The 17,972-nt window shown below is 32.9% G+C and overlaps 1 protein-coding gene across 1 annotated transcript; it reads right to left on the bottom strand.

The window, feature by feature from the left end:
- Positions 1 to 474: 474 nt before the first annotated feature.
- LOC113227596 (mantle protein) lies at positions 475 to 10,715 on the bottom strand. Its single transcript, XM_026460557.1, has 4 exons — positions 10,645 to 10,715; positions 10,108 to 10,172; positions 620 to 955; positions 475 to 498 (listed from the first exon to the last, which is right to left on the bottom strand). The coding sequence occupies exons 1-3, from the start codon at positions 10,660 to 10,662 to the stop codon at positions 649 to 651; spliced, it is 390 nt and encodes a 129-aa protein (XP_026316342.1). The 5' UTR covers positions 10,663 to 10,715; the 3' UTR covers positions 475 to 498; positions 620 to 648.
- Between the last annotated feature and the right edge of the window lie 7,257 nt (positions 10,716 to 17,972).

The following is a 17,972-nucleotide window of genomic DNA, read 5'->3' as shown; positions in this document are numbered from 1 at the left end:
AGGCCACATCCGAGTCTCGGAAGAGCTCGTAAGCAGCTCGGGCATCTCTCTTCCGTGTCACGGACGCGGCACGTTGTAATGTGAATCACTGCATATAAAATGTACGCAGCATTTCCAATCAGAGCTTAGTACGTGCCTCGGCTCGCGTCCGGCACGGTCTAATATGAATAGTCCTTTATTCCATATTTTTATGCAAAGCACAATTACTTTATTTTGTTTTGGCATGTTACACATAAATTGGTTTATTTATTTATGTCAAAATTTAAAAAAAACTAATAAAAAAGAATATTATTTGATAATACACATCTTTATTCCTCTTTGGCTCTTAGTCTAAAATTTACAACAAACGGTAACTAGAACAATACTGATCACATTGCTATTGCGATGATCATACAGTGACCAGTCGATGCTCAGAAGATGAAGTGTGACTATCACCAGCTTATGATGTTCATCAATATGATGCGATGATGGGGATGATGTGATTGTACTTATTATTACCTGTGACAAAACACAATTTATTATAGTCTAAAAATATAATATTTTTGTAAATAAAGATTTTCAAAATACTTAGTGGAGATAGTAGAAAATATTGTTTTTCTTTTAAATAGTTGTCACTCACTTTAACATAAGAAAGTGATCATAATACGATCAGTTCCAGTCATGCGACAGCGAATCTCCGCTCCATCCTTGGCTCTCCCAGCCGTGGCTCGGTTTCTCCCAGCCATGGGATTGCTCCTTGATCGGCACGTACACCTTCTTCACGACGATCTCCTTCTTTATTACCGGCACTGGCACATGCTTTACAACAGGTACTGGCACGTGTTTCACCACTGGCACTTCTTTCACAACTTCAACTTCTTTAACTACTGGTACATGTACGGGAACATGAACTTTCTTCACGTGATGATGATGAATCGTGTGCACTTTATACGGGACGTGGATAGTCACATGTTTCCTGTAAATTAACAAATTGAATAATATTATTTTATGGAATAGATCAATGAGAATTTTTGTACATGTTATAAGCCTCACAAGAGTTGCACACAATTATATTACATCGAGACTAATGAAACATACAAGGCTTCCATTCAAGAACAATACAAATCTGTAAACAAAAAGTTCAACTAAACTACCCGTCGTCGTTTCGAGTGAACAGTTACTGATAATGTCGTCTAAGAATTAAGTCGTACGAGCAGGTTGTAAAAATGCCTTATTATTTTTTATATATATATTATTATATATATATATTATAGAATACAGCGGATTACACCACCTAAAGGCTGAAATGAAATATTAAATCCTTTAACGATTTGGTATTTGCTTTCCCTAAGTTCCCTATGATCTTTTCAAATTTCACTTTTTCAAAAATTTTCAATTTTTTTGCAATAGCAAAATTTCTCTCACATCAATGACAGTTTGGTAAAAGCATTAAATTATAAAAATAGATAGCTAAGTAGCAACTTTCACATGGTAAAGGAAATGACTGATTTTCCACGACACCATGTGACGCAATATAACGAATTACAAAATAGTACTTGTTACGTTTCACATGCGGAATATAGAAGTTCCAGTGGTGATTATTTTTTCCGTCTTTGTTACAATGTTTGTCACGTGAATTGTATCAATAACACCAGATCGAGCTTATCGAGACAAGCGAGTGGAAACCTAACCGAGCATTATATAAATGGTGTAGTTTACTTCACCAGGACGATGGAGTACTGGAGCAATATTAAAAATTGGTGATACCACAGGTTAAGCATTTTATTTATTATTGGAATATTTTTTCTGGGCCAGTCCGGGTCGAAATAGTACATTGTGTATTTAGAATTTTTTTTACCGTCCGTGATACATACAATGTTATTCATCACATACATACAACACAATATAAATATGGTTCACAAGGTTAACAACAACAAATAAGGGTTTGGCAAATGGCGGTTTTTTTTTAAATTCTTCCATAGATAATACAACTCTACCTAGAATATAAAAGCAAACACGCATACAGTCTTGATGAATCGTAACAAAAAAATTGCTAAATGGTTGTATTGAAAATAAAAAAATTTTTGATAAAGAGTATTTAGGTAGTAAGTGGCTGAATTGCAATTAAAAATTCTTAATAATAAATATTTAAGTAGTTAGTGGCTGAATTGCAATTAAACTTCTGTTTAGATAACATTTTATGCTAGTGGTTTAATTTTGAATATAAGTAACCTCCTTGCTTAAAATTGAACCTGATCTATGTAAAGAAGTATATCGTCGTACAAATTAAAAAAAAGCTTACCGACCATGGCTGTAATGGAAAGAAAAAAAGGCCGTGGATTTTATTTGAGGCATTATAGTCAAGTTAGCCACCATGCAATCATACCATTGTCGAGTAAGTACGATGAAAATGTGATTATTCGATTCTTCTTTCACTAAATAATATAATAAAATTTACGAGCGTTTCCAGAAAAATAATATTAATGTCAAGTAATCTACGTATTACAAGCACCATAAGACTTCTCTTTTATATCTACTATTGCTCATAAGTTCCTTATTCGTGCTAATACGTAACTGTGAACATTAGTTTAAGTTACCATTTTAAAATACGAGTTTAGCGTGCAGAAAAGACAATCGATAGGTAATGAAAATTATGTAACGATTAAGATAATTAAATTCCGGGATTTTACAGGTCGCTTGCAAGTTAGCAATTACTACCATGGTTACCACGAACGTATTACGAAATGTAACATAATAAATGTGTATGTAGCCCAATTACTATATTCTCGTGATTTCTTAAATGGCTTTTCGTAATATTGTGTTAGGTATACTGCAAATGTGGACATACTTGGAAATTACGCAGGAAGTGATATTGAACCTTTTTATCAAAGTGTCTTGATTTTTTTATAATGTTTACACAGAAACGAAGGAAAAGGTTTTCAGATATTTTTTTAAAAATTAAGGTTTCCTATATACTGGTAACCTATCACAAACACGAATTTTTTTCCAAAATAACGTTTGTTCGAATTTTCATTACACCGAAAACCGAATTATAACAAAACCGTTGTTGTTTAAGGATATGTTGGATGTTTATCGCAAAGACACGACTACCTTCGGTTAGGTTAGATTAAGTTAGGTTGAAAAGAAAAAAACATTTTCCTCTCAAAATCATTTTCTAGGTTATGAAAATTCGAGCAAACGTTATTACTGGAAAATATCATTTCGGACTACTGATAGGCAATCCTATCTACTATTTCTGTATAAAGTTTTAAAATTTACTTTTGTCAATGCCGAGAGAAAAAAGCTTTTCAGATACTTTTTTTATATTAACGTTTCCTATCTACTATTTCTATACAAAGTTTTAAAATTTACTTCTGTTGATGACGGGATATTTATTTTATATAAATTGCTTTTGTTAACCGTACTTACGGCGTCTGAGAAAACCTGTCGAAGGTTCATGAACAAGTCTCGTGAAATCCCCAACCCGGGTTCAACCAAGAGGAACAACAATAAGAATTTCAAAGAACTATTTCTGAATAGAAGAAAAAATTTAAATAGAGAATACTTTGTAAACATCGTTATGAACGCACGGGTGACTTGTAAGGCTGTTAGGAACAAACATCTTTTAACATTAACTATTACAAAAATATTGAGGCATGCTCTTGGTATAATAAAGCCCTGTAAGATCATACGTCAAAAGTGTTTGAATCACATAATTAATACGAATTACAACCAATTTCTACGAGTAAAAACTCTCCTATTTAAGAATAAAAAGTTAGCGACCCTCGTATCTTTAAACTTTTTTGGAATATCCAAATCATAGTGGTGGAACCCCACCCAGACATGATGGAAAGGGGTAGGCGGAATTAAATAGTGCAATCGTGTCATTTTGCAGGTATTTTGCCTTATTACACCAAAAGTGTGAAGTATTAATTTTGTTTTTGTTTTGTTCTTCGCAACAAGTGACAGTTCGAATGAACTTGAGCTCAGTACTTGGATGAACAATGTGTCGAGGATCGAGTTCGGCTATTTATTTCATAAGAGTCACCAATATTCAGTCGATATTCGATATAATATTTATCGACTGCAATCACTCTCTCAAGAGGGCAACACTTTTGCGCAACAGACTATAATGAAACGAATTCGTTGCTTGTTTTCGAGAAATGAATTTCAATTCATTTCTCGAAATTCCTTTTTGTCCCGCATGGTGCCCAAAAAGCTACAACCTTTTCGTACAATTTTTTTAGCTGATCTTCTAGACGTCAATGTTGATGTACATTGTATGTAGTAAACAGCGGTTGCTACAGTGATTGTTACTGAAACCAGTATAAATTAGCAAAAGTTATTGGGTGAAATGATCATGTAACAAAACAAAAGTATGTTTTTGTAACACGCTAGAAATTGTGTATTTCCGCTGAATACTTTTCCTAAATATGTTATAATTAATGTTCTGAATGCGCGATGTGCGCGAACTTATTTTATAATTACACCGTTTTCAATGAATTTGGACCAGTTAATTAAAACCGCACATTTTGCATTCCATTTGTAAATATGTTTTAATCTTGCAAAATTTGGTTGCAAATTTTAATCATTGGTAAACTGGGTGATGAATGACTTTTGAGGTCGGTTGTTTTTGGTGCTCTGTACTGATATATATACATAATATTCTTGTTAAATTTGTAATTACAAATTTATTTTACCTATCACTGTGCTTTGTCGAACTGGATGTTGCGTGAATAAGTAAACAAAAATCGAATTACCTGACGTTATGTATATATTTAGACTCGCTTACTGAAAATTAACTCAAGGTAGTATGTAAGTTCTCCTGAAATTTCTGCTCGTGAAATATGTTAATAATGTATTTACTATAAGGACCAGATAGCGTCTCCCCTTGCTACATTTGCCATCACTTTATATTTTAGATGATACGCTTTAGTATCTGATTTATTATTAGGATAATGCAAAATAAATCTTCAATAAACGTAGTTACTACCGATAATTGTACTATAGTAGTAAAATATGTAATAGTGGGAATATCCGGAACTAATCCAACATGCACAATGCAGTTCGCAGATTACCGTAATCAGGTGCAAGTAACTGCTCTCGGCGTGTTTCGCAAGCCGGCATTGATAAAGTCTGGACCTTTCACTGCGTAGGCACTGCCGCTCGGTTTACCATAGGGGGGAGACTTAATACATGATGACTAGAGTAATTGCGTATTATTGACTTTTTACCCTACATTCGAGTTTACCTCTGCATAGCACAGATTTGATCGATGCGCGGGGTTTGATTACTCTGGTATCTCGAGCGACTTCAAACATGTGCTACGGCAAACAGATCTTGTCTGCACACAATAATAATATACTGAGTTCTGGAACTCGGTATATTACTTCTTTAGCGAGAATCCATTTAAAAACTCTATGAAGATAAGTTTGTACATTGTGGTCTATTGGGTCGTGGTATCGAGTATGAAAATCTAACAAACAGGAAAATGTAAAGAACGTAAGGTAATGAAAAAGTTATAACTAAATAATGCAGTGATTCAGTATTACATGACAGCCCCACTTAGTCCACCGAATTTTTTTAAAATTTTTTATTATGCATAATTATTTATGTCAATTGAAATATAAACTGATGATAATGACGGAAGAGTCAAAATAAGGTAAAAGTTTATGCTGCAATTGAACTCTAATAGTGTATTTTATAAGAAAATCACCGCAAAATACATACACCGGCACATTTAGCAGAATAAAATCAAAGTGAGATTATAAAACAGTAATGTTTATATTTCAATAAATAAGGATTAGATATAAAGTAGCAATTAAATTAACATTTTTTAACATCTGCTTCACCTTACTGAATCTTTGTTAAAAAAATCTAAATTATACTTGCATTTATTTACATTTTGTGACAAAGCAGAAACAGGTGAAAAATTAAAAAATGTAACAATTAAACATCGATATCAAACTTTAACTAATAAAAAATCTTTTTAACTAAAGTTGACTAAATTCACAAGAACTAACTCAAAATAAACAGAACCAGTCGCAATGTATTTGTAGAAAATTAAAACAAACGAATGAAAAAAATTACAATCCACATTTTTTTAAATTTTCAAATTAGACTCGAAAGAAAAAAGTAAGATAATTGTTCAGACTTGACAATAATAATGAAACATTAACATTTAATGGTGCGTGAATTCCTAGTAGTTCAGTGGAGATGCCTACAGAGAAAAAAACAATCCTAGATACGTAACTATTTGAATGCAGAGTTCATACAGTTTCATAAAACGCAAATCTCAAAATAAACATAAGCTTTTTGCAACCAAACAGGAAACAAACTAATTAAAGTCGTTCTCTCATTATAAATGTAGCAGCCATACCATTGAAAGCGAAATTCTAAAGTCGCAGCCTTATTAATACATAAATGATTTTTCTGGTACACTTCCTCGTCGGGCTGGAAATTCAATAAAATGAAAACAGAAATAACTTTGCCAACAAACAGAAAACTTTTACAAAAAATAAAAACATTATCCACATTCTGAATCATAGTGGATAATTTTGATGCTCATTAAATGAAATATTATTTGCGATTTGGTGAATTTGAAATAAACTCTAGTGGTTCTTATTATGCTAATAGAATACATTTTTCAGCGAACACATTTTTTATTACTCTATTTGCTTTGGTTTATTGGAATTAGAAAACTATCTGGTCGAAGTTAAAAATACGAAATGACGTCGTCAAAAATATATAAGTATTTATATAATATCTGTGTTAAGTGTTCAATTTAGACGACGTTTAGTCAGATCACAGGTATTACTTGTAATTTATTATTAATTTATAAGCATAGGTCGACATTTCTGGCAACAAGGATAAAATATTGTGTTTGTATCATGATATCACGACAAATCTTATAAAGCTCAGTCGGGATATTATAATTAGGTAAATTATTTAAATCTACTACCAATGTGTTTTTTTTCCATTGCCAGTTTTCTATCTATAAGCAAAACAGGTGATAGAGTAATTCAAAATATGTAGTAAGAGGAAATCGCAGGTCATAACAATTTTCAATGGCAGTAATACTCAGTAGCAAGCAAATATAACTACTTTTAAAATGCACGTACGACACACATGAACATTTGCTTGGATTCCTAGAATTTGTGTTGTGTGGCCATCTGTACTCTCTATCGAACCGTACTTGCGTGCAAAGACCTTTCCATTGCATAACATAATAATATTCCTATTGTCTGTGGCTAGCGAGCGCATCCTTACCCAGTTACTCTTACTCACTTTTGCTATTGCTTTATTGTTTATTACTTGTATATCGTGATTACATTTATGTGCAAATATAAAATTTTAAGGGAGCCTGGCGATATAATACAGGTTTAGTTAACTATTACGGAATCCACGTAGTTAACTGTCATTTATTTGATGTCAGGTTTATATATATAATAGCCTTCTTTTCTGAGAGTGAATCACAATATTATTACACCTAAATGAAATACAGTAGAAAAATGCGAGACCTCCATGATACAATATTGTAGTGTTCAAAGAACTAAGTTTCCAACGAATCAATTTCTGCAAATAATATTGATAAAGTCGTAAAATGGTACAGGATCAAAAGCACATCATGCACTTAAGATTATAATTTATTCCCCTTGCCACTTACTAAGAATGGCCAAAACTTCAAATGACAAGTTTCATGTGGTCTTGACAGTGCCACTGAAATCCGAAACACTATTGAGTTTTCGGATGACGACGTCTGTGGCGGACAATTACACAATTTACCCGGTTCCAAATGTAAGGTATTTCCTGCATTTTGAGCGACAGAGCAGATGAAACTGCTTCCAGGGTGTTATTATTCAGAACACCCAAAAAAAAGCAAATACAGAAAAATGCGTTTTCTAAAATGCTGCTATCGGGAATCGAACATGGTGCCTCCTAATTTAGCACCCACAGTGCCAAATGCTGAACCACAGAGGTCGTCATGTTGAGAATGTTGTTATAAAACACACCTGATACCCATGTATTCTAAACTAGGTGCGTTATGTACTATAATAGGTACATAAAACAGTATATCGGTCAAGCATAAGTTTTTTACTCATTAAGACATTGATATTTAATAACCAAAACTGCTGGTGTTCATAACGAAACATTCAAATCTGACTTCTTGATTCTAATAATAAAATCTTTAGATGAATAACCTACTATGAGAAAACTATAATATACGTTTAAACAACGATCTATACGAGTGCAAATAAAGTTTTCCGACATGGAATTATGCTAAGGTAAAACGGCACAGGTGAAGGAAATTTTATACCAACAACATTTAACGGCTTTTATTCGAAATTGTAGAAAAAACGAATATATGTTACATAAATGATTATCACTAGTATCAGGTTTCTTACCACCTGAAAAATATAAGAAACCTGTTACTAGTGATAATCATTTAGTGAATAACCACGAGTCTTAAAATAAGATGTTACATAAAATAACGAACTGCTAACTGATCTGTAAATGTTTCTTCAATCGATACTTTAACAGATATTAGCGAATCTTTTATTTTATAGCAATTACAATAACTAAACACGTCGAACTCAAATCACCCATCGTGAAAACAAGATAGACAACACAAACATCACGTTCGCAATTACTCTAACAAAGTGGAAAAAAGAAAGTTGCTTCCATCGGCCTATGCTTCAAATTATCCTATAATTTTCGGAACTACATATGTAACGAGTTTTGTCGTACATTTAAGTAGGTATGTAGTAAGTGTCTTGCAGCCATTGGTCTATAAACATCAACATTTCGTTTATTAAGACCGTAGGAAAACTAAGTAGCAAAAATCTTCACATTTTGGTCGTATCGAAAGCTGGCGTGTTTGCACAAAATAGATGTCTAAGTTCGTCCTGTACTGTAAATAATTACTTTAAAGAACTTTAAAGTGTAAACTATTTCATCTAATTTTCGATGAAAATTTATATTCATCTATATATGGCAAATAATCCAATGTGGCGCGATAAACCGAAGTCCATTAATTATTTAGCTAAAAAAATGTAATAGGTCATACATAATATGAAGTAAATCTTTGAAATATTATACATAATTTTATTTTAGTTCGATCAATGCTTTGTTTTACTTGACTTCAATGGCATTTGATTGTTAACTCATTACGTTTCCTACTCCTACAGAGGTATTATTACTCACAGCTTTGTCAAACACAGTCTCCTCTAAGCACTACGTGGACCCAATACAGTCGGATCAATCTAGAACATCTAAAAAACCGTAACGGCGAGCGAATGCTGGTCACACGCCCAATGGGGCAATAATTAACATTATCTGTCACACGTAGAACTTGTGTAAAGCAGTGCAGTGTGACGTAATCGTGTATCCCATTTCTGATCGGCCTTGACAGAGTTGCGCAAGATTACATTTCTTTTTGCTTCTTTAAAGGAAGTACCGTTATTGAACGGTTTTTGTGTTTTGATAGTGGGATAGTAAACTAAAAAGTAGTTGTAATAGTATTCCGTATTAATGGCCTATTGCCGTGTTTTGTATGTTCACCAAGAGATGATGCCACCTCGGATGTGAGGCTCATGAAAAATAATGTTTTCCCAACTTGTATTGGTCTTCAAATGGCCTAAAATCTCAACTACCCTTGGCATCGTAGCGTATCTTAACCCCTTAGTTGAACACATAATGCCCGGATAAAGTCAATTAGATGTTATGCCATTAACGATTTTTTAGACGCTCAAGGTTACGCTGACCTACTACGAACGTTATTTTATTTTGTTTTTTCGTGCTTGTGTTATGAGTCTTGATTTACTTTTTGTTAAAAAGATTTGAAGTTCATTATCACTTTGTAACTTTTTTTATATCACTTGCTTGAACGTTTTATGCTCATTTAAGAAACGCTAGCTATAAGAAACGTATAAGGAATGATATGTTATGATATGTTTGTTCTATTTCTATGAGAAGTCGACGTGTACTTATTTAAAACCGACATATAGGTATTTTAATAAAAGTTTCATTTGTGTATATTAAAAAAATATATGAAGTTCAGTTTAATAATAGCAATTACTGTTGCCCTCCAACAAAGTATTAGCTACAATATAAATCTAAATTACTCACTTGTGATGTCCACCGGGCACGGGCGCAGGCGACGCGACCACCACGGCTATGAGAACAGCGATGAGCTAGATGAAATAAAGACAGTTAAAGAATTTTTGATATTTATAACAAATAATTAAGTCCAGGAGATAAAATGAAATAGGGCGAAAATAATCAATTTCAACTTCAAAATACTGTTTATCTTTATGCACTCGAATTATGGAGTGACATGTTACCCCGATTATCCTAATAGTACGTAAACAATATAACTGACAAAATAAGACGATGTAAACAGATAGAACAATTTGTAAATGGTTTAGAAAATCGCAAAGCAAAATTGGGCTATTAAAAAAAATTAAGAGATAAAAAATAAGAAGTGTGTTTCAATTTTTAAAAAGTAAGTTAACTTTAAAATTGAGACGTTTAGAAGTGAAACTTCCGATAAATGTCTTCTAATTTAGTATATCTAGATTTCGCATATATTTATAACACAACACATTGCACCAAAATAACACTTTCCGAACTAAAAAAATATAATAATTAATAAAATACACTAACAGCGAGTTTCGCGTACATGTTATTTGTTTTGCTGGACTGATCTACAAAACAGTTAGGTTGACTGAGTGCTTTTCTGCCATCTCTGTTCACTGTACAGCTTTATATACTTTGTTCGGAACCCAGGATTGCATAATAGAGCCCCTTGGTCCATCCCTACCTTCCCAGATAACCAGACTAAATTAGAAAGCAATCTGAGACTTATTGAATTGTACGGGCGGTCAGACGATCCGTATTTCGCTGCACAGTCAAAGTGGGATTGTCCAGTGAGTGGTAGCGTCTGACGTTTTTCTTTTTAAGTATAGCAAACGACTTACTGCAAACCAGCGAGGTTTTTTTTTCAAAAACTTTACAAGGTGATTATTATTTTTAATTATTTATACATGGTAATTATTTGAATTTTACTGTAACTTTTGGCTTGGACTCAAGATTATATTAGTTTTAGTGTGCGTTTTTGAAATTTGTACTGCAAGGATATTTTAGGACTAATTTTGGTAAAGATTTATTTTTAATAGTTAACTAATGGTCATGTTTTATTAAAGTAAGTAAAATTACGTTTCTGAATTACACTGATTCCTTCATGTATAGAATTCTTCGCTTCTTTTCCATTTTTAATAGTGGTGTAAAATGTATTTCATAGCTAATTGTCTGCAAACAACTATATCTATGTGCGGTCTGTAAACTGTTAAGTACAACTGTCACATAATCTCAGTACAGAGTACTAAAAAACCGACCTCAAAAGTTCGTGGAATTACATCTATGAGTATTTGCCAAGTTTTATTGAAATCGGTTACCGTAAAGTGCATGAAACTGGATTCATCCCCTACTTTACCACGCTTAGAGGTGGAATATTTTCTTCAAATCTAAATGGGACCACTATTGAGGTACCCTCTTTCCAACAAAGGAATAATCATTACAATCGGAGTTATCGCGTAACATATATACAAAAAACACATGCTGTCGAATTGAGAACCTCCTCCATTTTTGAAGTCGGTTAAAAATATGTCGCAAGGCATATACGAGTACTACGTAAGTGTCAAGTTAATAAGTTAGAAATTGAACAATTATATGGTAGAAATTATACCTGTATCATTAATTTATATTATATGCATACATTCATACTGTATTACAGTCAATGGAAAATGTATGTTTCAAACATTGACTTACTTCAAATTATCTCTGTTCTATTTGTTTTGATTATTAATCGTGTGAAAAACCCAACCCATATTGGGCCAAAGTGACTATAGCCTGAACTTTCTCCTTAGTAGAGGTTCGTGACAGGGACCTATAATAAAGAGATGATTAATTTAATTGTATTGTGAAGAAAAACATCTCTAATAATTACTATTTCTTAATATTCTGTTTGGTCAGGTTTCGAATCAATAATCCTTGTAATAGAACACACACTTGCATAATTTAAATAAATCACGAAGCGAGCCCGCGAGGTACGCACGCAAACTTCCTTATCATTCGGTCATATGACTAAGATTTAGCATTATGCCATATTTCCTAACACGCTTCAGCGAATTGCAGGATAGAACATAATGAGGTCATAGCCCCGTCTTCGAGAGAATGCCAGTCTTGCAATCAGAAACTAGCAGTGCCTGTGTACCTACCGTTGAGCCTTTTCGAATCGACATCATCATGATTTAAAATATTTTGAACAGTTTGAGACAGGATGCAACTAGCTACAATATCACCTAAATGTGAGCCAGCGTGTTTCCAGTTTTTTAAGATGATTCTTCAAAAACAGAGTGACTCGATTCATCTAGGTGTATTTTCATAAGCACTAAACATATATATAATTTTTACACCTGTTAGGAACTAGATAATTTAAGATACATCATGTTCAAATTATCAAATAATAATATTTAAATTTAAAGCTTTTTAGCCTAAAAAGTCAGTTGGATTATGTCCAAATTTTTAAAACTTCGATTCTACATACTTAATTTTTAATTCCTGACACTGTACAAAGTTCTAAAAATAAATTAGTTGAAGTACTAAATAATATTAAATTATTTTCAATTTGTAATGTGATAGTAGGTAGGTGTGTGTAATGTAATCACACACGAAACTCAGAATTCTCTGGATTTAATTGAGCTCGGAAAGCAGTACGCCACGCAAGCAAGTCATTTCATTCTTTAGCCAAACACGCGCCAATGTTTTGATATTTGATTGTAACAGCCAAAATTGAGGCTCTTGGTAAGTAGTTTTTTAATTATTGCTTATAGTTATCGGCAATGCCACTTTTACTTTATTTAGTGGCTATAATAAGTATATACAAACTTTTATTTTCATTAAAAAAGATTTTTAAATTTTACATTGCTTACATCAGTAAGTACTTTAAAAGAGTAACAATGGACATATCAAGAAACTGGTAGGTTTGAACTGCCACGTTATCTCAATTTGAATTAGTGATTTCACACGGCTTGGAAGAGTTTCTTGGATTTTTAGTCATGGTCAATTGGCGCCAAGAAAAACAAAAAGTAAAATTTCCAAAAGAAGTGAATCGATGCAAAACTAGATTGAAAATATAAATAAAACTCTCTATGCTTTATTTCGAAAGTAAAATCGATCTATCATCTAATAGTCCGTCACATACATTGACCTACAGTCACGTATAAGAGAATACTAAATATTTCAAAAACCCACTTTTATTAGCATTTTCACTTTCATTAAATATGGAACAATAAATTGAAAATTCACTATTGAAAAAATAAAAACTTCGCATCTTACAATTTGTAAATCTCAAAACGAACAACAAGACTAATTTCATTTAAATAATGTAATGTTCATATAAATACTGTTGATTATTATTATTTTTTTTATTATATATAGGGATATATCCCTTGACACTCAAATAAAAAATATGAGGACTACATCATTATCATCTAATCTAAAGAGAGTCCCGTTATCATCGCAAATTTTAATGAGTCACTCGTAATTCTCTTTAAGCCCTCAAATTCAGAGCAAATTTCAGCAGACGATATTCTTTCTTTTTCTGAGGAATTTTGCCCTTGTTTGATTTTGTCTCGAACCACGCTTCTGGTGATTTGTTAGTGCCTTATTGAATTAGAGCCTGACAGATATACATCTGCCGTAGCAGTGTTGACTGGGTTGGCACCACGGTCTTCCCATCCAAGACATTTTAAAAGAGTAGAATTAAAATTACCATTCTATCAAGTCAAAATATTTTCAATTTAGCTAATTTTTGAACCGCTTTTATGTATATATTCTCTTTTAGATTGCCGTATTTGTTATAATTTCAATAAACCTAAAACTGAAAGGTCACAAAAAGACAAGACTGTTTTTCATTTCATCGTTTTTTGTACGTGTATTCGTAGTACTACGTGTACTCATAGCCTATGAGTCTTTTTTACTTTACTGAAACTAACTATAAGTTCTTTTCCTTTCAGAAACGTAAAAAGTGTAATAAGATTGAAGAAAAAGGTAATTTAGAGTAGGAAATAAAAGTGTTTGTTTTTTCAAACAATCCTTTATTTGAAAAAACAAACATGTTGGCTTCGTTTGTATGTGTAACAATCATGAAAACCTAAGAACTCGATAATATATCCATAAAGAATTCTTATACTTAGCGTAACTGCTTACGAAATAAAACTCCAAATTAGTCAAGTTTATTTATATTTTAAACAGATTATGAAATGTAGTTACATAACAACATTGAAATACTTCCTTCATAATGTACACGTATGAATTCTTCTGTCATAGTGAACCCTTTGTTCCGATTTCTTCATATCTAGTACACTTAGGTATGTTTCATTTCTTCGTATAATTTCATGCTCTCGTAACGATTTCGGCGAGGCATACTCTTAAGAAGGTAATACACAAACGCCACTATTGTAATTGAACAAAGTTCTATTTACGACTAGGATTTTTACCACTTTATTATCGATCATTGCGTACATTACTCATTGTCGATTTAAATAATCTGTTTGTTTAGAAAAATCTTTCATATTTATGATATCCATGTCTATTAGTGAAATGTTTGAAATTGTAGGGTATACTGTAGTTCGAAACCTCTATCGTACTTGTTCTTGTGTGAAAACTATTGTAATAAACTTTAATTTGTAACAATATTTTCGTAAATAACTTCACTACTTCACTTATTTGTTTTAAAGGAATAAACTAAATTAATCAGTGAAGCCGAATGAATGTGTTTCACTCTTTTGCAACTTTATTTAATTTTAAATAATTAATTTTCACCTGTCCTTGTAATAACTATAACGACCGTACGCTTGCTTTGCGAATATATGTATGTGCATATAATGCAATATTATGCAAATGCGAATATTTTCATGTATGCATGTTTGGAAATACATAAAATCAATTGGCCTCTATGTACGTGTTGTACCTGTCTGCAAGCAACCTTTCAAACCGACCGGGCTCTGTGGCTGAGATTATAAAAGAACCTTAAAAAGTATTATAAGTATGTAGTACATGAATATTAAATATGGCTATTTACTTATATACCCAAACGGAATTTACGAAACCTAAGTTGCAGTCTCAGAAAGTTGCATCATCACTGTGGGAATCTGCAAAGGAGCACGTAGTCATCAATCTTTTAGTTTAGTCAACATTTGATCTCTGGTGAACGCGAGGAACGACGAGTGGCGTAATACGGATTCCACAAAAGTACTGTACCAGTTTAGTCAACTGGGCCGTTATGAACTTTGACTGTTAGCAGCAATTAGCTTCATTACTTTGGTGCCCCACTGTTGGTCTTCTTAGTTCGCCAAAAAGTCGGAACGTTGCAATTGTTTAAGATTATTGATGTAGATTTTCTATTCTTTGAGATCTTTTGTAGGAGCTGCTGATTCGAAGGTCTCAGACAAAGTTGATGCCTATTTTTAGCCCCAATAAGTATTGATTCTCAATTTGTCTATCGTTCTGTATTTTGTAATGGTTTACCAAGTTTACAAACCGACAAACGGAAACCACACCGCGTGGTTATAATGGAATTAATTTATATTCGGACATCATAGCTCTATTTAGAGTGAATCTTATTTTTATTATCGCTCTCATAAATATCAAGTATTTATGAGAGCGATTCTACTGGTCATTACGGACAATTTTTATAAATATTTATGTCAACCGTTCCATTCTCAATATTCATGTTAAGCACATATGAAAACCAAAACTTATCCCCTATCAAAACAATCGTTCGTGTTGTTTGGTACCAACTATGTACTTGTGTAGGTAAGTACTTACACTCTTATTTAGATGATGACTATTGAGTTAAAAAGACCGTGGACTTCAAAGTTTGAAGAAACTTAATCGGCTTAATGCCTTAATGTACTTAAAATTTAAGTTAGTAAAAAATTACCCAACCGCCTACGCTACTTACGCCATAGTGGTATGAATTACACCCAATGATCTTGCGACATTGACGTGTACACTCATTGACTTTGTACACTACACAATCTCAATATTATTATAACCATCCATTAATCCGTTGTGGGCTCTACGTACTTTGTGAGAACAAAATTGAACTTATTGTCACATATCTAGTTCGATAATGGGTAAAAGGCATACTTTTTTCGTTAACAAAACATTGCTTGTGACATTGATTACGGCACTTTGAGACACTGCTTTCATCAGTATTTTTTATTGCTAAATATATTTGTGTAAACAAGAATTTGGAGGCAATCGTTGTATACATATTTACAACTTTCGAAGTCCCTTATCGTAACAATAAAATTGGGAAATAAACCCAGTAATTATATTATATATATTGTAGCTGACTTTCTCACGCTATATCAGCAGGTGCTTTACATCTAAGTGCTGCTTGTATATTCGTATTCACGGACTGCGAATAGTAACTACTCTTGATTTCTCATTTATCTAAAAATAATAATAATAATAATAATAATAACGCACACACTCAACATAGCCCCGCACTAGGGAAACCCTGTGTCGCGGGTGCCATGGACACACACATAGACAACCACAAATTACACCCAAACTCACGAGATAAATAATTGTAGGCCATACAACTATTTCTCCCGACCAGGGAATCGAACCTGGGACCTCTGCGTGGCAGTCCGGCATGGTAAAAACGTTTAATTTAATTCAATTCAAATCTTTATTGCGTTCAATACAAATTTATACTTCTTTTAGACCGTGTGTACCTAAATAGTAAATTAGTAAATTCATAGATCGATATACTGCGTAACAGCTCTATAACGCACCTGAAGCTTACGTTAATTACGCGTAGCTCATTCAATAAGAACTCATGGAAAGACTGTGTCGGTGCTGCTCTACTCACTACAAGAACTACAACTAACACAGTAAATAGTACAGATACAGCTCAAAATGCCGACCCTAACTCCGTTAATACATGTTTGTTCGCCGGTATATAGGAAAACTCCGCTCTTTGCAGCATCTGCGTAGAGACCTGACAGAAGGCCATTCATATCTCTTCGGCGCTTTCACACTGAACCTTTAAAATATCATATGCCAATGAAAACAAATGTATGACCTCATTATTTAGTTTTAGCCTAAATGTAATTTTTGGTTTTTGGTCAATATGTGTGAATATAATTTATACGAATTTCGTTTCATTGAGTTTGAACATCATTATAAAAAAAAGTTGCATGTTAAAGGAAAAATTATTATTAAGATACGGATATGCGCTTCATCCTTAATGACGTTTGAAGTAATTATCGTTGTTGCTCAAGGGCAACTCGCCTCCGGTACGTCAGCCAATTTGCACCCTCGGAGTACGGTAAATTGGCCAGGATGAGCGGTAACAGAATTTCACTGAAAAATTATATCATAGTAAATCTCTCAAAAAATTTTTTCAGAAATGGGATTGCCTCTTATACTTATATTTTGGTGGCCTTCTTTTATAAATTTTTGTATTAGTATGTAAGTGTCTTAAAAACACAACATTACGTCCCAACATTACAAAACAGAAATTATAGACAAGATAAGAATGCTTAAACTACAACGAACTAATTGTTTCCTTTCATTTAACCCTAAATTGATAATGGCTTCTCATATTTAATCGCGGCCTTAGTTGAATTTAAGGTTTCCTAAACTTAAAATTATCAAAAACGTATATATTTTAAGCATGAACTTTACGCCGATATGTTACGAAATATAGGCAATATAATGTATAAGCAATTAAGTATTACTGCGGCTTCCTACTCACCGCGTAACACACCATGCGATCAGTTATGTATGCAACTTATGTAGGTCCATACTTATGTAGGTAGATAGGAGCCCACTTTTCCAACGCCAGCTACATTGTGACTACAATATTATGTACTCGTCGCTACAATAAATTAAAACTGTCAACAGTGATATTT

This window comes from Hyposmocoma kahamanoa, unplaced genomic scaffold, assembly GCF_003589595.1.
Source record: "Hyposmocoma kahamanoa isolate Upper Pololo Valley unplaced genomic scaffold, ASM358959v1 100021, whole genome shotgun sequence".
NCBI classification, from domain to species: domain Eukaryota; kingdom Metazoa; phylum Arthropoda; class Insecta; order Lepidoptera; family Cosmopterigidae; genus Hyposmocoma; species Hyposmocoma kahamanoa.
This window is presented reverse-complemented; position numbering and strand designations above follow the sequence as displayed.

Coding starts and splice junctions, on each gene's coding strand:
- LOC113227596 (XM_026460557.1), bottom strand. Junction 956..10,107: donor GTGCCCGGTGGACATCACAA/GTGAGTAATTTA, acceptor GTTAATTTACAG/GAAACATGTGACTATCCACG.